Source organism: Cupressus sempervirens, chromosome 7 (assembly GCF_028749045.1).
Source record: "Cupressus sempervirens isolate cs-2001-9-10 chromosome 7, ASM2874904v1, whole genome shotgun sequence".
Taxonomy (NCBI): domain Eukaryota; kingdom Viridiplantae; phylum Streptophyta; class Pinopsida; order Cupressales; family Cupressaceae; genus Cupressus; species Cupressus sempervirens.
In genome coordinates this window covers 900601559-900626494 of record NC_143124.1, presented here as the reverse complement: position 1 = coordinate 900626494, position 24936 = coordinate 900601559, and the positions used below count along the sequence as shown (strand labels likewise).

At 35.5% G+C, this 24936-nt stretch overlaps 1 protein-coding gene across 1 annotated transcript in view; it reads right to left on the bottom strand.

The window, feature by feature from the left end:
- Positions 1-3327: 3327 nt before the first annotated feature.
- LOC149550407 (U2 small nuclear ribonucleoprotein B''-like) overlaps positions 3328-24936 on the bottom strand; it is a 43281-nt gene continuing 21672 nt past the window's right edge. The window contains exon 5 of the mRNA XM_089793424.1: positions 3328-4073. Coding sequence (XP_089649550.1) covers positions 3783-4073 — 291 coding nt within the window. The 3' untranslated portion in view covers positions 3328-3782. The remainder of the gene's footprint in view (positions 4074-24936) is intronic.

The window sequence follows — 24936 nt, the reverse complement described above, 5'->3', positions numbered from 1 at the left end:
AAAGGAGAGGGAAATTAAATAGGCTTACCCTATCCACCAAGTAATAGGGGTTAAAAGGGCATGATTATGTTCAACCATAACATATAAAAGTATAGCAAGAGTAATGCTTTCAAAATTGTAATCAATTTTAAAATATTTCAAGAAAATGAAAAAACTTGGTTATTCAAGGGTTGAAAATGCATCCTTGATCATGGTGTATGAAATATATAAAGGATAATATTTTACTACTAATCACAATGAAATGGTGATTCAGAGTTGAAATAGAATGCAACTTTCCAATCTAAATTGGACTCTTATTTATTGCTTTGCTGAAAAACCTGTAGGGAATGTCATGGAAAATGCTTGCAATATCAAGAAAAGAGGAATGTCAAACTTTCATATAAAGTTCATCAATCTTGAATATTTTTAATGAAATATGTTTACATTTGGTTTAGGTTAAAGTGGAATAAAATTGTGAAATTTGTAAGCAAGAGCCCACAACACAACAGTAACTTGTGAGCCTCTCATGTGGTAGTTCTTGGGTTTAAATTTTCTTAACACATAAAAATAATTAATTACAAAAAATAACAATAATTAATCTAGACTTCGGTCATTTACCAATCAAATTATTAAACAAACAAACAAAATTGTGAAATTTGTCTAGATAAATCTTTATTATTTACTTTTAGCATAGCTTGGACTAATTTGATCTTAGATTGATGAAAATATTGTAAATGTTTTCTATTTTGAACTTGAAATGTTTAAATAAAAGTACAAACAAATAAAATAAAAAAATCTCCAAGGAAGATGTACATGTGAAGAAATCTGATGTTTTTAGAGGCAAGTTGGCTTCATTACCAGAATATAGCATTGTGAATAATTCATGAGAATAAAAAAATCTTTAAAGAAAATAAGTTACCTTTTATTTTGTTGGAAAAAGAGATTCTAATGTCTTACAAAAAAAAAAATTCTATGGGACATTTTTATATTTTAATAGGGTAAAGTTTGTCTTTTATCAATTGCGTGTCCACATACAATGGACTCTGTGTAGGACAACAAATCTATTAATCTTTTTTAAAAGTTTAATTTAACTAATTTAATAAATATAAATTAATTTAGATTTAAAAAAATTATATCAATATTTTACAAAGTGAATGTTAAATTATAGAGCTAAATAAATGTATTTAGTTCTATGAATAAAATATTATTATTTTTTGTTACAATTTAAAATACTAATTTTTTCTGTATTATAAATATAATTTCCTATTTAAATATTTGCATGATAAATGTGAAGTAAATGTCATAAATGCTAACACAACATCCCCTTTAATAAAATGTGTACTTAATCACTATACCAGGATTGGTATATGAGCATTTGTGTAATTATTTCAACAAGGACGCATTGTGTCTAGTTCCTATCATTAGTAATTTTATTTTTTTAAATATAGTTGGGAAAAGTAAGATTAATATGGTTTGTTAATTTTTTAATATGAACAAATGTCCTCTTTAAATGACTATTATTAATTAAAAATGAAATTAGAATAATGATGTTTTAAGACATAACCTTGGGAACTAGTAATGAAAATTTTGTATTGAATTTATCTTTAGATGAAGAAAGATTTTTTACTTTATGCATTTAATTGCAAACACCAACCATTGCTCGATTTTTTCCCATGCTTAATAGGAAAAAGCAAATCTTTAGGAGAAATATTTGACTTTTATTTCAAAGTAATTATTAGAAACTATTAGACTCGTGACTATTCATTGTACTAACCAATAAGAAATGAAATAAAAGATTTGTAATAAATTTTATGAAAGAAATAGAAATTAGAAACATTATAAAAGTACCAACATTTGTAAATCTACGATTTGATTGGTTAAAGAATAAAATAAATTGACATTTCATGAATGCTATAGTATCCTACCTATGACAAGAACAAATAATATGCAATTATATTACAATATTGTGAGGTACAATTTTCTTTTGTGAAAGGAAACTTTTGATCATGAAATAAATGTGGGTCTTCTCTTAAGACTGAATGTCTATTCAGTGATCAAAACTTTATTTTTGTACATAGAAAAACAAACAAACAACTGCCAGTTTACTTATATTAAGATGTACATTATCTTACTATGGTCACATGCAAAAAGTATACAATCAAATTCAAAAATAATAACAATACTATTAAGATGTACATTATCTTACTATGGTCACATGCAAAAAGTATACAATCAAATTCAAAAATAATAACAATAACCATTTTATACCAACATTTATTTTACTTTCTTAAGTAAAATTGTGAAGGCCATAATAAAAACTTAGAAAAATATTTCTGAAGTTGAAAGTGTGAACTGTTTCAGATCATACTGCATATCTATACTTTTTCATTTCCTATCTCAACAATCATAGAATACACATTCCAAAACGTTTAAAAAAACGTTAGTGGTCAAATCCATAAATATTACCAACTTAACATTATTACTTAAATCTACTGATTTAACATTTCCAACGTTGGCAAACAAATGATTAAAATATATATTCCCGTACTTGGTAATTATCGCATCTTCCTTTGCGGAACTAACGTTACTTTACTAATGCATGCATGATAAGTTCCAAAACACCAATTTCACCATTTACATTTTTATAACGATCCTTCTGTAACATGCATCACTTGTTTTAATGAATTCTACTTTAACATCCCACTATAAAATCCAAGCGCCACATTGCACAAATGGATGACAGCATGTGGGTCAAATGAACAACCAGAAACCCTTCTATCAATGAACAACTTCGTCCCAACATTTGAGATCATTTCCCAACCCTCTGAAATTAAGTTTTATCCTCTTGGGTCAAAGCAACATTTGTCTGCTCGAGCTAACTTTTTCCGTGGAATCGATATTATTGATTTACAAATTGAAATTTAAAATAAATAAAGAGAACTTACGATATCTATTGAGACAGCATGCTATATGCACTTATCTTTTAGGCTATATGTTAATCAGTTTATTGCTGTGTGCATGCATGTGTACGCACCACAACATTTGAGTGGTCATGGGAACTTGTTCCTTAATAAAATGAATGTATCTTCGTAGCAATATATGACAGCACATGGTAAATTAATTTTGTTGATTCATGAGATTCACCTCCTAGTTTTTAAAAATTTTAACTTAATTCCTTACCGGAGGTGTTCGAATAGCAATTCAAAGATTCTTAAATGCGTGAAAGTTGGGAAGTGTCCAAGATAAGCGCATAAACAGTAAACAAACAGGGAGCTATCAAATATATTTAAGGGAGCTAACAGACATTTATTAGTTGAATGCACAAGTAAACCTGCAATTAACTAGTCATTCTAACGAAAACGTGGAAAGCATTGCTACTCTTAACAAGTTTCAAAAATACAGCTATTACTGCAAGCACTAACTGCCTCCCTAGCTCAATCTCCTGTCCCAAAAACGAGGGACTCTTTCTCAAATCATTTTACCTTATTTCGGGCGTGTTGTTCTGACACCAACACAGGATACCTAAAACAAAAAGAACTGCCGACAGTATTGGACAATGTCTTAACCAGATCGAATGGTCATCATGCTTCACAAACAACCATTCTAAACACATATAAGGATAAGATATATCTATCCGTGAACAGATTCATACATCTGCATCTGCCTATTTTCAATGGAGGGTGCATTCCAATACCCTTCTCAATGAATGGATGGAAAAGTTTCAATTTTCTGTGACAGCCAAAATCATATCTTACATATACCTGAATAATCTGTTCAGGATTTCTGGTTATATTTATGAAAGACTACTTCTTGGCATAAGTAATAAGCATTGGGTTTTGGGGAGTGATTTTAAAGCCTTGAAGAGCTTGCATTGCTACAGAAGATTGCATTTCATCTGCGTACTCCACAAAGGCAATGCCAGGTTTTGCCTCAATCATACGGACTTCCTTGAAGCCAGGGTACTGTTGGAACAACATCTGTAACATCATAGTGGTTGTCTCATATGGCAGATTCTGGATGAATAGAATACTATTAGGTGGGGCAGGTGCCTCATGTGAACTAGGCTTGCCTTGCTGAAACTGTGAATGAGAAGCCTGTAAACAATAACAAATGAACGTACTTAAAAAAGAGCAGATCAATCCATGAACAATAAAATGTATTTTATTAATTATTGTCACATAGCACTACAAATAAACAAACATTGATATTTTGTGCAATGGGAAGGCAGCAATTAGTTTCTTCTTAACTTCACAAGCAAATTGCAGTTGAAGCAAAATCTGAGAATCAGCTATATGTAAGATGTTGGTTTAAGTAATCAAGGAATGAAAAAGGAGATATACTTCAGGTAATGTGCCCATATCACTATCCTTTCAAATCATCTGGTGATACTCCAATAGCACGATTAGGTTCAAAAAGCCACATATGGGATTTGACTAGTGATGGAAATATTGTCATTGACGTCAAAGTCCTGGACAAGATTGTTAGTATAATATCCATCATCAATGTCAAAGGTACAATGTGGTTGTCATTGATGAGAAGTTGGCTTGGGACACCCTTATCCTGCCACTGAGCATCCTGGGGTTAGTGTGTCGAATAGTCAATTGTCGAGACTGTGGACACACTCCAACCTATCTTACAATTGATCCCCCTCCCTCTCTCAGTATAATTGTGTGCTCTTCAACTAGTTCATTAAGATACAACTTAAGTCATTACCATAGGAACCTTGAGGTAATAATAGCATTTTTCCAACTACAAAAAACCTACTTTATAACACATGTTTGTTAGTATTTGGACTCTGCCTGGAAAACAATCTCAAGTCATGCTAAGTATTTGTGTCATGTCATGCTAATAAAGATGTAAAAATATAATTTAATCAAGTTTGTTGAATTGGAGAATCAAAGGCATAAAAGGAGTGAATCTATCATCATTTTGCAAAAGACAAAAAATTGACTCAAGGAAATATAAAATAAATAATTATTTTCAAAAGAGAGCGATTAAGGATGAACAATTGTGAATCTTTCAAAAGGTGGAAGTAGTGCAAAGGTGTATGATGCTAACGCTTTACAGCAGAAATTCAAAATGACACTCGGTAATAAAGGAACCCAAGAGATTTGGAAATAATACATACTCTCCAAAGGCAGCAATTAAGGGTGGTGACCCAATTTTTGTCAAAGATGGCAATTCTTTCACCAATTAACTATCAAGGAGAGACCATTCCAAGGGTTTAATCATCTTTAGAAACTGAAGATCAACTTGTATATCATGCAATGGTGTGACCCATTTAGAGCAGCAATTGAAACATTTCGTTGGTGAGGCTACCACCAAGGTTCAAACCCCCACTGGCCTATTGTGTTAGAAACTTTAAAGGCTTTGCACCTATGCTGGGCTGTTATGCTCCCAGGTTTGAATTTGTGGAGTGTTTGGAAGCTTAAAAGGCTGTACCAAACAAAATAGAACAAAAAAACAAAGACTTGGCTGTAGTGCAGTGATGTATTGACTTGAATATATTTGTATGGATTGAAATGCTTGACAATATTAGTATATCTTGAATGATTTCTATTATTTTATAGAATATTTCAAAGGGGGGACATTACAATTGGTATCAGAGCTTTGATTTTGCCAACCTGCAGGGCAAAGGTAACACTACAGATGCACTCTAATCACAATAATTAAAATTGGAATACATTGAGGATAGCAAACCTTCATCATCCATGGCTTCAACATGTAGGTTCTCAAGGGAATTTGTAATGTCCCCATTTTAGCAGTTGACCAAGTGTGTGTGCGTTAGCCTTGTTCTACATGGTCCCGAGGGCTAACGAAGGGTTTAATGGGATCCTGGAATGTTTTGGCCTAGTGATTTCCAGTTTGGGCCAAAACGAAGTTGATTTACTCAATTTCAGGCATATTTACTATTTTTAGTAAGTCGGCAGGACACAGTGCAGGTCAATTTTGGTGATTGGATTCGATACTCCTCGGTGAGAGCTTTCCGATGAGCTATCACTCACATTATTCAGAGTCCGATTGCTAATACATTTTAATGCCTGAAGTTTTATTAAAGTAACGTCTAATTTAATTGTAAAATATTAAAGTGTTACTTTAATATTTATTTTATGGTGATGTGTACCCAAGGGAGACATAAGGGGTATTTTAATATATGTTTTATATATTACACATCTTTTATCCCACATTGCTCATATGAGTTGAGCGGACCCTTGGAAATAGAATAAAAGGAAGCATTTGTGGCTTCATTAGACAGGTTGAATATGAGAAGAAATTGGTGTGTGAGTTGCAGCTCCGTTCTTGGCATTTGAGGACGTCTATCCTCTCTTGTAACATTCTAGACGTCATTCCCTTGGGGTTTGGCCTTTGGAATTCTTTGTTATTACCTTCATTATCAGGTAGTTTAGTTGCATTTCCGGCTACAGGCAGATTTGGTATTTTGCTCATATCTTCTTCACTACTTGTCCGACGCTTATGCCGCTTGGAGGGAATGGTATTATGAAGGTAGTGGACTGATTGAAGGACAAAGTATTGTAGCAGCAAGTTCGTAAGCATGGGCTGGAGTATTATGTCAATACTGCTGAAGTAATTAGTGAGTTGATAAATCTGCTATGTATTTGGTTTTATGAATTCTGAAAATAACATTTTATTAGCAGCAGTTCATTTCCACTTTGCATATCATTGTAGTTTCTTTCTTGTTTATGTTGTATGATACCAATTCCATGCACGAAACACAACAAACAATAAACGTTTGATTTCCGGAGTTATAAGGGGTTTAAAACATTAAACGGAGAAATAAGAAGTTGAATGCAAACTGTTTGACATAATTCCTTTCAGCAATTTGGTTTGGTTTTTTGGAACATCCAGGGGTGCCCATTACAGAATTGCAGTTCAACATCATAGTCCCCTATATGTTGGAGCCACATTTGGGGTTTTAGCTCAAGCACGTGACCACTATTCCATGGCATTCAAAGCTAGCCCTTCATCAAAAGAAAACTTTGATAATCACAACTGCTCACATGAAGCCAGTACGCAGCCAGCATACAGCATTGAACTTGAGAATAATTTGAACTGCAACTAAACCCATCAATGCAAAAGTCAACACTACAAGGCACTTCGAGTGAACAACTAAGTTCTTTGAATTGTAGAATGCATTGCAGATAGCCAACCTTCATCATGGAGGGAACTCCGTAGCTAACCGCACTCAAGTTGGAGTAGTACTAGAATGGGTAACCTCCCAGGAAGTCACAGTGCTTCACCTCTATGAGCATCACCTAGATCCAATGAGTGTTAAGTTTTCCATTTATTCTCATGAGAGATGGATTCATGTGTGAATCACTACTCATGTTATATGGGTCAATGAGTTTGACTGAAAAACTACAGAGTTAAATCCTGATAGCAATATCACAAACCTTCATCATCCATGGATACAACATGTTGGTTTTCATGGGTATGGCAGTTCAGCATTATATTGTCCTATATGTTAGACCTGCATGAGGGATTCTAGCTCAGGCACATTACCACCATCCCATGGCATTCAAAGCTAGCCCTTCATCAAAAGAAGAGCTTCATCATCAGAAGAGCTCACATCATGATAGTAGGCAGCCAGCATAAAGCATTGAATCTATGAATGATTTAAACTACAACTTAACCCATCAATGCAAAAGTCAACAAAACAAGGCACTTCAAGTGAAGAACCAAGTTCTTCAATTTGTCTCTCTGTTTCAAGCTTATTTTTTGGCAACTTGTTGCGTTATATTCATTGCTGAAATCAGACATGCAACACTTCACCTCTTATTCCCAATTCCCTTGAACAATCTCTATATGTATCTGTTGATTTTTTATTATCAGAAATAAGACAATGCAGAATAACAAATAATGCACAATAAGACATAACAGATACAAAAATGGGCACAATGAATTATCCTGGAAAGACCCTCCAACTTGAGGAAGAAAAACTCAGCCACAGATACATAATGAAAGAACCAAAGACAGTTTTAAAATTTGCCTAAACACTAGACTAAACTTAAGTGATGATCATAGCACCTAACAATATGCAGACAATAATAAATTCCTTAGTATGGATCTCTCAGAAAACAAAAGATATCAATCTTCATCATATAAGTGAATTGATTCTTGAAATATATTAACCTGTCTTGACCCTTCATTGTCTTGACTCTTCGATGTATTGACCCTTCAAACTAAGGACCTCTTGTGAAGTATTCACACCATCATCCCATTGCAAATGGGGACCTTGTCTTCTCATTTTGCCAGTAGGTTTAGATGGTTTTAGGGGTCGTGGCTAGCAGCGATTTCTAGTTTCTAGGCCTTAGGTGGATTAAGCAAATGTTATTGTACTTGTATTAGAGGAGAATCATCTTCCATGAGGATTATATTGTCTGAATGCTCTAATTTCCACCCCTTATCTACGCATGACATTCTCCCAATTTCAAATCCACACTCAAAGTCAAGGTGAGTGCATGATGAAAGTTTGAATGGTGGGCTGAGACCACTCTGAAGCATCCCCAATTCAAAGTAAATGGGGAATCTGAGCAAAGCTTTAAGGAGGCATCTTAAAGTTAGCGGAGAATAAGCAACCACGAGGAAAATTCCTCTAAAGGTGGCAAATTCGGCCACCCTTAGAGGAGTCATTTTATCCTCTCTATGCCAAAAATTATTCCCCTGTAGAATGTGGCTTAATGAGTTGCTCTAGCCCCCGAGGGTATGAAAAGCTAATGAAACATGAGAAGGATAAACAAAGAATTGGTCGAGTAAGTTTGGATGACAAAATAGGTTGGTGGAGAATTGAGTGGGTATCGATGCTGAATTCTGCTTTGCATCTAAGAGTTGAAGCTAATCCGATCCTCTCAACTCGCATGAAGAACAAATCAATCAAAAACCATGAAGGTGACCGAATATCCAAGACTTCAGGAAAATCCTCTAAGGATGGTAAAAATCTGCCACCCTTGGAGGATTCTTTATCCTCCAACCTAGCAACCTTCACCCAGCACTAAAATCCTTAGGCCCATTTCAATTCTGCTTGGTAATATAATCGAAAGTAAAACAGTGGTATATAATTGTGAATTAGTGGAGGGTGATAATGAATAGGGTGTTGAAAGAAACAAAAGATGGGAAGATGAATCCTCGCCAAGACTCAATCTCCACCTTGCGTAGATAATGGTGAGACATGGGCAAAGCGTGCACTCTTAGCACAAAACAATTTGTGGATTGAGCTTCAGCTAAGTTCAATCTGGATAAAATGGAAGCCTAAGGTGTACTAAGGAATCTCTGAAAATTGAAATCCTCATGCAATTATATTGATGATATAATTATTAAATTTATACCTAATTATTGGGATAGTATAACAATATTGATAATATAATCATTATCACAAAATAAAATTTATGTTTATTGAGATAACATAATTATATATTAATAACATAAATTAATATATAATTAACTACAAAAGATATTTAATACAATAATATAATATAGTTATTATATTATAATTATTGATCCACCTTGGAAGAATGGTGACCCTTGGTGAAGGGGCGCCACCAAGAGAGATAAGAGTAAAATCTTCCTTTCTACAAATGAAACAGTTTAATATACGCACCCAACCAGTAAAATCAACCTGATATCAGAGCCAAGTTCATTTTGTGTCTTAACATGTTTTTTACAATAATAAAATATTGACGAGGCCCCAAGTGATTGCAGAAATATTATCAACGATGGTGGAGATCAGAACGATCAATATAGGCATGACCTTTTTTGTGAAAAAAGCAGTTAGTTTTTTAGTACTTCATGCAGATATTTCAGTTAGTATGTGACATGAGTAGAAGTGGAAATCAGTTCCAAGTTCCCTGTTACTAACAAACAATAGGAATGTGCATGATATAAGTGAAGACATCTGATCTATTGCCGAAAACTGTTCACCTGATTTGAAAAATAGCAGACCAAGCTATTATATATGATCTTTGTTCCCTACGGCGCTAGATGACATTAGCCTCTCATCAACACTAGAGAATGAAATATATTTCTAGGAATTAATAAATCCTAGGCAGATTCATGGAGCACCTGATTGTATAGAGTTTGAAGCTTGTGTGGCTTGCCTACAACCATGGTTCATATTAAATCTCTTACCAATAAGTGCCTCAATCACGGGATTCTTCTCTACCTCTTAATGCGTTCAAGTGCTTGCCTTATGATCTATGTTGACAGATTCAAATTGTGTATAGTGAGCTATTGGTCCTTTCATCAGCCCAGATCTGCAGTATTTGAAAGCCCCTCATTAAGTAGAACAATAGGCAAGTTCCACAAAGGAGGAGACATGCTGTGATATCGATCTCTGTATATGTCGTCCTTACATATGCAATCTGCATTGATTTGGTATTATTCTTGGCAGCGAGGCTTGCAATTGGCTTTCTAGCATCTATCTCTGGTATTTGCCTAGTAATCAAAGGATATGTATGCTGTGTTGATTTCATGTTGAATACTATTACTATTTTCATCATAGCTTTGATTAATCTTTGAGGATGTTATAAAAATTGAAGCATATAAGGCTCATTTGAAAAAGAAAAAAATTGTGGGACAAATAATAAAGATATTATTGTTGCTGCCGATTTAAATTTTATTCTTCATAATTTTGTGAGCTGACTTTAATAATATTGGAGAAATATTTTAGTGCTTTTCCATTGTTGGGAGCATAGTAAAATTAATGAGAAAGTATTTAAGCGGATGGAATATATTGGCCTGACATATATTGAGGTTCGCTAAGGTTCGGAGATTAATTTTTGTATTGCGCTGCTCACTTAAGGAGAACTTATAAATCTATGTCATATTTGCCAAGCCTTGGGTTTGAGGATAGATAAAAACTTTCATAAGGCTGTATGTTGGGGAACAATTATATTCCAGCATTTCTGTATTAGGAAGCTTCATAGAGTTTGAGATGGATTGAACAGAGGAGACCGGAGAAGGTGACATTCATACAAAAATCCGCGTCACATGGTACCTCTGGAGGTTAGCAGGAAGCACAAAAAAACAAGCTGGAATATTTAGGACTATAGTTTGGAATATATTTTTTAAGGAACAAAATATATAGAGGATAATGAACTAGTATACAACACATTCAAGAGTCTCCAGCACAACAATTCACTCCAGCATCAAATAAGCATTAGTTTGGAAGGGTGGGTTTCTTCCTGGTGCCTGTATAAGCCATGAGAGGGTCAGGTGTATAGATAATTCCATCATGGGAATGTAAAAATTAGAAGGAAATTTTTGTGATTCCTGTGGATTCAAAGATTTTCTTGGAGCTGTGTGAGCAGATTAAATAATGTGATACCAAATTCTCTCCAAAACTTATGCACAGTGAATTGATTCTGACTGTTTAGGCAGTAAGAATAAGGCGACAGAGCCAATAATATTCCTGCAAGAGTAGTAACAATTGAATTGGTGGAAGTTAGAGGTGGCTTAAACTCCATCAATGGTCCTTGTTGTATGTGTATTACCGGAGGTGAGATGAGTTTTGTGATCATCAAACCGAGCCTGTCTTATTGTAGCAAGAAGATTCTATTGGCACAAGGCTGTCTGGAGTTTGAGGAAAGGAACACTAGCATTAAACTGAAAGCTGCATCTCAATGCCAGCAACTACCTCAGGCAGCAATGTGAGTCCTCTGATGCAGAGCGAGAGAGAGAGAGAGAGAGAGAGAGAGAGAGAGAGGCGACTCACATTGGGGAAGATGATGCTTAAGGGGTTCAAGTATTGCTTGGAGGGCATTATCCTTTGACTAAAAGAGAAGTATTTTATGATTATACCTTTGAATATTTATCATGAATTTTATGTAGTTAATTCATGCAACAACATAGAGAACAATGAATCATGTATGTTTCTAGCATTAGTCAAGACATAGGTTGAGTCTATTACTAATCTCTCTAAAATGCATCCAAGACAGATCAAGAAGCATACAAATGATGAGAGATTGCATTCACAGGGAGTTAAATTCCAAGAAAACGTAGCTTTACTTGAGAGTTTCAGGTTTAGACATTTGGGGAGGATCAAGAAGCTCATGAAGCAGTGTGTCTTTGAAAGCTCCTTGTTGGTTGTCATTGGAGTAAACTATAACCTATTGTAATAATCATGTTCCAGATGATGAAAGTCTCATGGAGCAAAAACTCTACCATGATTGGGACCATTTTAGCAAAGTATGCTTCTGTGACAAAGGGAGCAGCTAGAGGATTTGCTTGAGTTGACTTCCAAGGATCTTGGTCACATTGATACAAAAAAGGTGGACCATGTCATGATGAATTCTCTAGTATTCTTCTGTACAGAGGAAGCAGCTAGAGGATTTGTTTCAGATGACTTCCAAGGATCTTACTCATATTGATACAAAAAAAGTGGACCATGTCGTGATGGTTTCTCTAGTGATCAGCCAAAGGTGTATGAATCATTGGATGGAGTCTCATGTACGTAGGTTGGAAGGTCTTTATGTGAACACCTAGGTCGTGATATTCCTAGATAGATAGATACTTGGTGAGCTTGGGATTCACCTAGAGTAATGCAGACTCCAACCTTGTATTTCATGACAAGTCAAAGCATGTGGAGATCAAATATAACTATATTAGAGATATGCTGCAAATGAATGTTATTAAATTAACGTACACAACCACTTACAACTAATACTCTCTCCAAGCCTCTTCCTAAAGTAAAGTTTGTGCATTTTTCAAACAAGCTTGGAGTTGTGGAGAATAAAGCCCTTGCTAGAGGATGTCAACATCAATGATTTCTAGAGATTTACTATAATGCATTTTTCTCTGAGATAGAGAAATTCGAGGTGTCAGTGCTCACAGTGCAATTTCTTTGAGAGGGATAAATTCTAAAAGTCAACCCTCGTACTGTAATCACTAAGACGAAGAAATTCAAGGTGTCAGCTCTCCTAGTGCAATTTCTTCGAGACAAAAATTCAAGCTATTAGCCCTCGCAGTGAAATTTCTCTAAGATGAAGAAATTTGAGGTGTCAGCGCTCGTAGTGAAATTTCTCTAAGATGGATAAATTTGAGGTGTTAGCGCTTGCAGTGCGATTTCTTTGATGAAGAAATACGAGGTGTCAACCCTCGCAATACATTTGGTTGAGCCAAAGAAATTTGAGATGTCAACCCCCGTAGTGCAAATTCTTTGAGATGGTGAAATGTGAGGTATCAGCCCTCGCAATGCAATTTCTCTAGGATGGAAAAATTTGAGGTGTCAACCCCCATAGTGCAATTTCTCCAAGGTGAAGAAATTTGAGGTAAAAGACCTTGTTTCATTTACATTCATGGGAGCAACCACGATGGATCTACCCTTTTAGAGTAGGCCATGTTGGACATTATAATTCAGATATTTAAGAAGGTCCTCCCTAACTATGATGGAGTGTTGGTGTCAACATCGAGAGGACGAACTAGAAATTCTTATAGCTAAGAGGGAGTGTTGATGTTATTGTAGCTAAGAAATAGATTGAGGTGCAAACTTATACTAAGGTAAAACATGTGATGTCTAGAACATGCCATGAGGTTTACAAGAGAAAACAAGCCAACTCAAAAAAATGTCAAAGGAAAAAGAAAAACTATATTATTAGGATCAACTGAAAAACAAATTTTTTGGTTGATGCAAGATTGTCATGAACCAAGGATGCTCCTACATCACTTTGTAAAAGTGACTTCTCTCACTTATTGTAACTAAACTTAGAAATTGGACTTTTCTACTTTAAAAGGTAGGTAGAGTCTAGCTTCTCTTCAGATTAGATGTAATCCTAAGTAACTATTTTAGGAAGTCTCCCTAAGTAAGTTATTCTAAGTAGTTGTCTTAGGTAGTTATGCTACGTGTTTGACACAAGCAATTATGCTCAGTATAATAGCCTAAGTAGTTATCCTAAGTGGTTACATAGGGGGTAATGCTAACTAGTTAAGGGTTAGTTATCAAGGAAAGCCTATATATACAAAACTATTTGTAATATAAAAAAATGGCTCACATAGGGGGATCTATGGAGAAATTACCACACAAACTCTTGGCCTTACACTCTACACAAAAGGAGTTTTGAAATTGTATATTTTCAAAGAGACAGTAAAAAATGCATTTAAGTCTTATGTCTTGAATGAATTCACAGCTTATTATTACTAATTGTTCATAATTTAAGTTGGTGATATCTTTATGTATTGGTGGAATTCAATGGTTTTTCTAATCTATGTAATTGATGTGAGGAAATGTGTCGGCATAGCCTATTTTTTGTATGTCAAGGTTTGTTATCCTTCCTATTTCATCATTGCATTAGTGATAAAACCTCTTTCTAATCATTATACATTGTGAATCTCAAATGCTATTCAATATGTGTACTATTGGGTTTTTCACTCTTTATTTTCTCTAGTTTTATCTCATCTCTATTTGGTACTTTCAGGTGAAAAGTATACAAACAAATACCCCTATCTTATGAGGGAGTTTCCCCTCTCAAGCGTAGAGGAAGATTGGGATATGATTGCAATCTCTCCAACTACTAGTGTGGTTGCCACTACTCTTCGAGTAAACAAGATTTGTTTTAGAAAAGCAATCACAATGGCAATTTTTTTTAGCAATTGTACATCAATATCAATTCCTTCTTTCTCACCAATTGTCTTCCCAACTTTTGTCTTTAGGAAAGAAAGTCATTTGTCTCAAATATCATTAATTATTTCTTCTTTGTGCAATATGCAATCTATTCTACAAAGTACAACTTCATCGCTTACTCTGGCCACTGGGCTTTTCTTGTTGCCAACAATGCTACTCCCACTTCATAGAACCTACATCATGCGATGCAGGAATGTCCTCTACCGCATTGCAAATATACCAACACATCAAGGGCGACACTACTCACGTATTTGAGCTATTAGAACAGATTTCAAGTCTCAAATTAGAGAACTTGACCCATGAACTAGTGGTATGATGATGACTATAAGTCCTTCCGCCACCAATTGTGCACGGCCTCCATTCTCCACCCGACCTCCTCTAGAAAGCTTAAGGACTCTTATCACCACTCCCCCTACTGCAAGAAAAGTGCTTTCATCTCACCACAACTAGTCTCTTCGAACCTCACTCCTTTAGTCACTCTGACCTTTTAGGGCTCTGTCTTCCCTCACAAGTTCCCCCCGCCCTTGACTACATCACTTTAGTCTCCCACACCACCACCATGTACGATATCCCTGGCCAGCCCCCTTTCACTGTCACCCCTACCCCCTATTGCCACCTTTTCACCTTCACCAACATCAATAAGGCGATTAGTTCCATGAACAACAACAGGGTTGCAGATGAGGAAGGGTTCAAGCGGAACTCTTCAAGTTTGGCATCACGTTTTTGGGCCCCTTTCTCACAGAGTTACTTAATAGAGTGGTTTGCACCAAGGTTCCCCCCCTCTTGGTCACATCACATTATCAATTTGGTCCACAAGGTCAAGCCCAAATCATCTTGACAATTATAGGATAACCATAGTGGGGCACACTTTCTCTAAACTATATGCTATAGTCCTTCATGACATTCTTTCTCATGAGCTTGATCAAAGCAATATTTGTGCTAGATGGCAAGCGGGCTTTCGACCAAATTTCCAGAGTATGGACCACATATTGACTCTTAGAGTTATCATTGTGGAAGCACATCATCGCCCCTCAAAGGTATACTATTGCTTTATGGACCTCTGCAAGGCATTCAATTTTACGCCTAGGGCAGCCTATTTCAGAGATTGTACAACATGGTGTATAGGCAACCCTTTTGTCCGCCATCATGAGACTTTACAAGATGGCAGTTGTTTGCATTAGGACCCCTCATGGGATGTTGGATTTCATTCACAACACCATTGGGGTGAAGCAAGTATGTCCCCTGTCTCCCACTTGATTTGAGCTCTACATTGATGAGTTATAGTTGTTCCTCCAAACACACTCCCTCCCCGAGTACGATTGTTACTTACACCAGGTTTTGATCTTTATCCTATTGTACACGAATGATGTGGTCCTCACTAAAGGAACTCCAGAGAATCCTTGATGCCCTTGCTTCTTTCTGCGATCTACAACAATTGATAATGAACCTAAGTAAGACCAAGGTGATGGTCTTTAATTGTCTTAAGACCTCTCACCTCCGCTTTTCATTTCAAGGAGAAGAGATTAAGATTGTTTCCTCATACACTTATTTGGGGGTTAAGTTTTTGGGCCCTCACTTGAAATTGACGATTCAACCTTGAATCAACAAAAGCTATGGTTCTTTTGTCCTTATTGAGATACAATGTTTCAAACATCATTTCCAGGATACTAGGTCCAAGTTGACTCTTTTCAACACTTTGATTACACCAATTGTACTCTATGGTTTTGTAGTTCGGGGGTCATCTTTACTAGAGTCTAACTGGGCTTCAATGGAGAGGGTCCAAACCCTTCTTCTAAGCCGATTATCAAATGTAGACAACATAAAACTCACAATATTGTTCTTGCCAAGTTGGGGTGATGGAAACTTGATTACAGTCCCCAATTTTTGTCAAGATTGGGCAAAATGTGGAAAGTTTTTTATTGTGGTTAAGGAGACTAGGAAGAGAGGATCAAAATATTGTTACATCAGTTCCTAATATAGCTTCAAACTTATTTCAGTAATATATGATCCTCTCCTCTCATTGTTGGTTAATGGTATGCAAACCGAGAAATTGCAGAATCTACTCAAGGATATGAGCACCAATGTAATCAAACCATTAGTTGATTCTTGTGTAGAAATTGCAAATATCTATACCAGTGTAAGATTGCTGAGACAACTGACATTGAAAGTTTGGGAAGGAAAAGATCTAAATTAAAGAATATCCTTGACCTGTGTGTATGTTACTATAGCTACAACATGAGGCATCAGTTTTGGTTTTAACAATGATTCTGGGGACTAATATTATCTTCTACTGGATATGGATATGTATGTGTGTAAGATTGAGCATGTCAGTATATAGAAGGAAGCAATGACTTCTGCAAGTACTATCTCAATTCCATTTAATGTATCATCTCACTTGGAAGTAGAGCATATTACGAAAATGATGGAATGTTTACAGAAAATAAATGACAACAAATAGAACACAGATGTTCATGAGAGTTCTCGTCCTATTGAGGTTTGAGAGATTTTTTACAATGACAATGTTAGAAGATTAATTTTATCGCAGTCAAATATGGCACAATGGGGTCTTTCAAAATAAACATGCTATCGGAAGAGCCTATCCAGTCATAAATGAGTGCTAGGTGTCTCAAGAGTAACGATAGACATATGTATGAGTTTCAATGGCGGGAGATGATTAATCGAAGACGTTTTGCAACAGAAGAAAAGTTCTCTTCTACGGCAGGAAATAGTGAGACATCGGACTTTTGAACTCACCTTTTGGCTACTCCATGGCAAGAAAAGGGGCATGTAGGAAGAGAGATGTTGCCTGAGGTCTTATACATGCCTAAGTAATGAACTGTACACGGCGTGAGCCTCTTACATATACTTAAAATGTTTTTGCTGAAGAGTTTGATGTTCCCCACATTTATGGATTGTATCTCATCCACGATGATGGAGAATGGAGTGGCTTTGTCTTGTAGAACCGCCAAAGCCAGGGATGTTTTTTCATAGATATCTGATGTTTTGCCGTGATTGTTGCAGGATGAGGAATACACAGGAGAAAGAAAATTGAATCACAGAAGTGTTCGAAAAGAGTAGAACCTGCACGAAAAGACTTGATGCCAAAGGTCCAAGCGTTCGAATCTCTACGCATTCCACAGGAAAATCCTCACTTCGGAGATTTCATTTTCTCGGATTATAGTCTTGGCTGGTGTTTGAGGACAACACAAGATCAATAAAATACAAGGCCTAAAATTATTAAACCACCGGGATTATATTAAAATTTTATGTTGGTGGTTATTTGTTATGAACAGGTGTGATGTTTTATGAACACCTTTCAAAACTTATAAATATGAGATGTAAAACAAAGACAAAGATAGACAATTCATTATTTTATATTTAAAATTTAACCTATCCTATGTTCAATGATATATTTTTTCTTTTAATGGTAAATGAAGGAAGTTTTGAACTAAGCCTATGGACGGTGGATTCCCAAATGAATTCTTGTGCAATTCTAGAGTCAAACAATATTGGATGGATCATCCTGTCTCCAGTATAATTTTATTTCTGAATCAGTAAGAAATATTTATTTTAATTTATTTGCATTAGAGTTATAAATTATTATTAAGTTGTGTCCTTTATAAATGTTTTTTATTAATTTCTATAAATATTTTAATATTCGGATAAATGGACTGGATCATTATTGCATTTTAAATTTGATAAACATAGATATTGTGAAATATTTAATTGCTTTCGTATTTATGCCTAGTTTGTCTCCATATCACAGGAGTTAAAGTGCATCCTAGACTAGTTTAAAATTAAGCCCACATAATTGATTTGTCGCGTCTGAATTATTAAAATTATTTATAGTTTAAATTTATTGAATTTTATAAAGTTGTACGTTGCAACTTATAATATTGACTCTGATTGCCCATTTAATTAAGCACAGGTTTTTAACTCTTGATTCAAAACCCATATGCTGGCAACTGTTTCATTTCTTTCCATTGAGGAACTAATATATTCATTTGCTGTAGTAATATATAATTATTCTTTATTTAAAAAATCATCACATTCATATAGTCATTTACTTTATTTTTAATTCATAATTTGCAAGTTTGAGGTTTTCTGTAATCCTTGCCCTCTAGGAAACTTTTAATACATTTGTGTTCTTATCAATCTGCTTTAAGCATCTTGGAATTAAGGTCGTTGTCTAAGATCAGGTATACCCGCCTTGATTTTGCAGGGTCGGAAACGCAGGGAATTTGGATCGCATCAATCAATCCCGTCAAGTTAGTCTTAACCGGTTGGATATCCCAACATCAAGCAGGCAAGGTTCATAGGATCCCAATCTGCAATTTTGGGAACCAACAGGGGGCTTATCCCTTCAAACTTGGTACTATTTTTGATCTAATATGGTTCTTACATCGCTTGCACACTTCGCAGACTCTTCAAAGGGGCAGCACAAATATTCTTACCTAGCTTATTGTTCTTTGATGCCAGTTGCACACTCAGACCCTACTAGTTGTACTCGTTGTTGGTTTGCCCTAGCCTCAACCCTGTTGGGTTCTATTGGGATTAATATTGACCATCTACCCCCTTCCAATATTCTGTGGATGTCCCTAGTCATTTTCTACCTCCTAGACAAGAGTTGAACATACATATCAGGACAAACATCCACAAATAGTATATTTGTACTACTTGAATGGGGGAGGGGGGGGTCCATCTTAAGATGGCATTCTATGTGCAGTACTTCCTCGGATTACAAGATGAGGTCATTGTGCGCCCCTCGTACCTTGCCCATGATTGGTCTCATGCTCTCCACAATTCCCTTGCTTATTTCAAAGTGGGTTTCCATCGACTTTGCGCCCAGCCCGACCAACACTTGGCTAGGGAAGATAGTATCTGCTAGCTTTGTTATTTGGGGGAGGTCAAGACGGAGACTTTCATTTTTCAATGCCCCATTTTTCAAAGAGAGATTCTACTACCTAATTAGAGAGGTTCAGTCTCTTGCAGCCTTCTTCACATACACTGATTAAAGGGGCCTTTCTCTTTATCTTCAAGAGACTTAGCGACTTTGGGACTACACCTTGCAACGGATTCACACTTAGAGATCGCATTCTGATCAGCTCATCACATTTTCCTTTACTGTGTTTCTTCCCATGCAAGGGACCAAGCAGGTGTTGGATCCCTCTTCAAGGTTTACCAAGTCTCCTAGGGTTGTGCAACTATGTAGATCCTCCATTTAATAAAGGGTTATTTCTTCTTCTATCACCTCCAAGGGTTCTCAAAGATGCCTTGGGGTTCCCCACCCTACGACCTATCCGTTGATTCTAGACTTGTTCCCGGTTGATCAGAGCAACTAACTTTTTGGGTTGTTTTGTTTTTGTTTGGAGTCGTTCTCCTGCGCGGGGTTCAGTTTTGGTTCAGATCTTTGCTTGTTACTCTATCTTTTTCCAAACACCGTTTGGTGCTCCTGTTGTACGTCGGGTTGCTACTTTGTTTCCTGCAGTCCCTTGGGCCCTTTTTGTTGGCTCTTTGTCGGACATTAATAAATGTCATCTTATCTTCTTCTTGCGCCCTTACCTGTTCTACATCATTACCATAATCTACAACGGGATTTTTTTACCTTAGAAGAAATCCTCTTATTCTTTCATATCTTTGAAGATTTTCTCAATACTATCCAATTTATGGAACAATACATTCCCTTGTTAAGATGACTTCCTTTGGTATACCATTTGCTTTTTTTGATTCATAAAGGCTTTCTCGTCTTGCTCACTTAGATCATTTGAGATAGTTACTACTTCAGCTTCAACATTGTCGTTGGAAACAAGTATTGGGTCTATAAATGTAGTTTATGTTAATAAAGGAATATTAGCAATCACTTATGGTTGAGAGGGAGTTGGAAGATGAGGTACTCGAGAGGAAGTATGACAATAAGGCTGAGTTTTTCTTCCCTTTTGTCTCTTTTGATTTGGTTCTTTCGTTTAAGTGGTTACTCTTCTTCTAGGCTGTGTTAGTACGATTCCCCTCTCTTTTCTTGATTTCTTCATCGTCTTCTTCTATGGGCTAAAATGACTAGGAGACCAAAGCTTTGATCAACACACAGTTCAATGTTGCATCCCTCTCCATTAGGTTGGTAATTTGAAGATGAACCCATCATTGGGGGTACTGAAGTGTTAGAATCATCAACTCATCTAAGTCCACTACTTCATCGAACCAATTAACTACACATATTGGTTTATCTTTAATTAGCTCATAATCCTGATGTTGGATGTAATCCCCACTATCTAGAGCTTGGTTAAGAACTAAGGATAACCTACGAGTCCTTATCATCCCCCACAAGCATTCAAGAAAATATCGTCTTCCTGAATTCAAAATCATCAAGACTCAAGAAATGATCTTTAATGTGTTGTGGGGGAAGTGGATCTCGCAAATGCATTGGCCCAATAATTTTTAATTGTTATTTCTTATGAAATGATAGCAATCAGAATTCCTTATCACAATGTGTCTTTAGGGAATCAAACTGTGACTCTTAAAGAGACCTTTTTGCAACCCATTCTGAGGAACAAATATCGAGAGAATTTCCCAATCCATCCTCGTGCCTATCCTCCTAACCTTTAGCATATGCACAAATTTGTCTTCTTCCATCATTATGATTTTGTCCATTGGATTTGGAAGTCAATATGGTCTAGTAGAGAATCATTGGATTCTGATTTATGTGAATTGAGAGAACCAGATGTATCGAAAAAATATTCCTTCACCAACTCCATTGTCTGCAAAGAAAATTTATTTATGGTGTCTCCCTATAGAATCCTCATTATATACATCAGCAAAGAAATCATTTGCCCTCTTAAAATGTGATAGTTTTGTTAAGATGCAATTAAGGTTAACATTCATAGACCCTATATTGCCCTTCGTAATCGCCAACAACTCCACAGCATGTTAATCCCTTGTTTCTAAGACTTCTGGCTAGTGTATCAACAAAATACGAGGTCCTATAGAATATGTGGGTTATCCCTAATCTCTTCAACTGAGCATCTAAGTTGTAACCAATTATCCTTGCCCACGGAATCGTCTTCTTCCTTAATGAGACTTTGTATAATATAGCATCCCCTCTTTAAGTAGAGGCTTCTCGACAGCCCATTACCCTACTCAATAAGGTGATGAGGTCACCATATTCGCTATGAAAATCAGACCTGTAGAGGATTTTTTACATTTTGTAGTGGTGTCTTGGCTTGGCTAACAAATGAGCATTAATGACCTCTAAGCACTCTTCAGCTCCTTGATGATATACATTTTTTGGCTTGATCTTTCTATAGATAGGGCATGGTATGTAAATTGGTATGTTTAAGGCCTCTGCAGTGACCTCCTCTATGCAATTTGAAAAAATTATCCTGTCCAGAGCCGCTATTCTCTTTTCATTAAGTAGGTAGTGTTCAGCACATTCCACCACTAGCCCATAACATCAGAAGGATGAGCAAAACCTGTTGCTTGTGCAATCACATTTTTACCACTTTCTTTGCCATCTCATGGGGATTTCTCATGGGGATTACGTCCGTACATCCTCTCTACAAAGTCCTCCATGTCAATGTGTCCAAGGTTGGTGTCACTAACCATCCTACAATGTGAAGCAATCTTCGAGTTTGGCAAGCCTTCACAAATAATATGTTTTAACAGGCTGCACTTAACTTGAAAGATGAAAACAGCTCAAGTTGCCCCATTGACAATTAATTAAAAGAGCAAATAATTCTCATATAACATCCATAATGTAAAGTGTTCAACTTCATCATTCTAAAATAAAATACTACAATGGTTTTAAGTCCAATATGCATCACATATTGCCAACTTTTCCTTAATGCTATTTCGGAAGTTACCACCAGCTTTGGATCTTTGGAAGATTTCTCAGTTTTGGATTTTGGGGTTATAATCCAATCATAGATTTCAAAAATTGTGTTTTATTTGAATTCTTCTTGATCTCATCTCTCAATTTTACATAATAATAATTTCATAGATGAGACCTTCAAGGTCTTTTGAGGCATGGAGCTTTCAAAATTTTTGTAGACTCAAGGGAAATTGGAAACCTTCTAGTGATTTTCGGAGATTTCAGGCTTCTAGAGGGTTTTCGGGATTTTAAGTCTAATAAGGACTTCGGAAATCTTACCCCTCCAAGGATTTTTAAATCTTTGTTATGACAAGGATTTTGGAATTCTGAAGTGAGTTTGGATTTTAGAATTCTGAAGTGAGTGGAAATCTTATTTTTTCTTGAGTTTTCGGGTTTTTGAAGGATCTTAGCATTTTACCGAGATTATAATTGTCTCTGCTTTTCATTTGTTGGTTTAGTTCATTTAAACTTCAATCACAGATTCCAACAACAGACAGAAACCACAAAATGGGTGATATTCTATGTTGCATTGCAGATTCCAAAGGAGCAGCAAATTGCCAAAATTCAAGACAATCAATTCATTTGTTACTTGAACAATCATCAAAATATCCACGATTATAAAGAATTCTCACAAACTTTTCAAACTTCAATCTTCCTTGCAAATGTCTGAGAATTAATGTTGTTTTTTGGATTTTTGAAGTTTCGAGCTCTCCTCTGATTTTCCCTATGTCCGTAAGAACCCCTCCTAATTCTGCCCTGTTTTTTCAGTTTTGGATGTGTGACATTTTATCAAACACTTCCAGTACACTTCAATATGAATAGTTCTGAATATTATTATCTATAAGACTATATGATTTGTTTAATGCTGTCATAATATTTTCCCCTTCCCATAATTCATCTCGACTTTCATACAATCAAGGAGACATTGTGACAAACAGTTTGAAATCATATCATATGACTGAATATCTAAAGCTTAAACATTATGCACTGCTGCTTAGTGATAAACAAATAATGCTCTGACCTCAGTGAACAGATGAAATAAAGATCTCAGAAATTGTAACATCTGAAACAATAAATTTAAGTATAAATACCTTCTCGATAAATAGGGATTGTGATGCACTGATCCGACCAATCAGATTGCGCTGGCAAATAGACTTCATTAATAGTTCTTCATTTGCATACAACTCCAAATTACAGTAACACATCAAAAAATGGTATCTGATTATTTGCCTACCAATAAAAAAAATTCAAGCAGCACTATAAATCTGCATATACATACATACATACATATATATATATATATATATATATATATATATATATATATATATATATATATATATATACATACATACATATATATATATATATATATATATATATACATACATACATATATATATATATATATATATATATATATATATATATATATATATATATATATCAATCTTCATTGCCCAACTATGGGAATTCATATGCAAAGATACCCAGAACAATATAGGCAATGCCCCAGTTGATATAAGCAAACATGAAAATTTTGTCTTGCTTGCAAACTCTATAAATTTGCCTATCAAACCCTCTTGAGAGTTTTCCAGTCAAAACCTGCAACAATTTGATAATGAAGTACAATGGTGAATTCTTGATGAACCCACGCCTAAGATGAGTTTGGGTTTCCATCCAAACCACCAAGAAACTCCAAGGGCTTTCATCCTCAAGTTTCCTATAAATGAAAGTCAAAGCTCTCTACAAGGAGTTCTATTAAAATGATATATCAAGAATGAATCTCTTTTTCCTTTTCCCTCCTTTTATAACCTTCTTTTCCAATATTGAGAGAAAAACTTTTTTTATTACTTCTATTCCATTTTCACTCCAAAAGCAACTTAATGCTATTTTATTAATTTAAACTCCCTTGTTGCTCTGGAAAAAGCCTTTTCTTTAATATATTGATATTTTGATGCACAAGGTCCTTGTTTCTTGTGCTTGTGATTTAAAACTTCTCATCCCAGTTCTAATGAGCTATAACACTAAGGTGCCCATTAAACAATTTCAATAAAAATGACAACCTGAGTAAATATAATTAAATTATAACCAATAGTGCACCCAACTTGCGGAAATGGCCTAACAGCACCAAAATCAAAATCTGATAGTACAGGAGTCATCTCAATGATAAAAAGTGATGAACGATCCTGACTAGGTAACTTACTAAAAATAGACGCTCCCTCCAAGAATCATGGAGCCCAAACATTTGAAAGCATCATTTAACTCTTCTGAATCATCTGAGCTCGTTGGAATCATCAAATAAATGTCCTGATAATGTTGACACTTACCCAAAAGGTCGGTGCCAACTGCAATGCAAAAGGTCCCAAAAATAAGGACAATACAAAGTCCAATCTTTTCTAAAGATTTGTTTAATCAAGCTTCGTCAGTAATTCCACAAGATGAAATAGCGTCCAGAATTGAC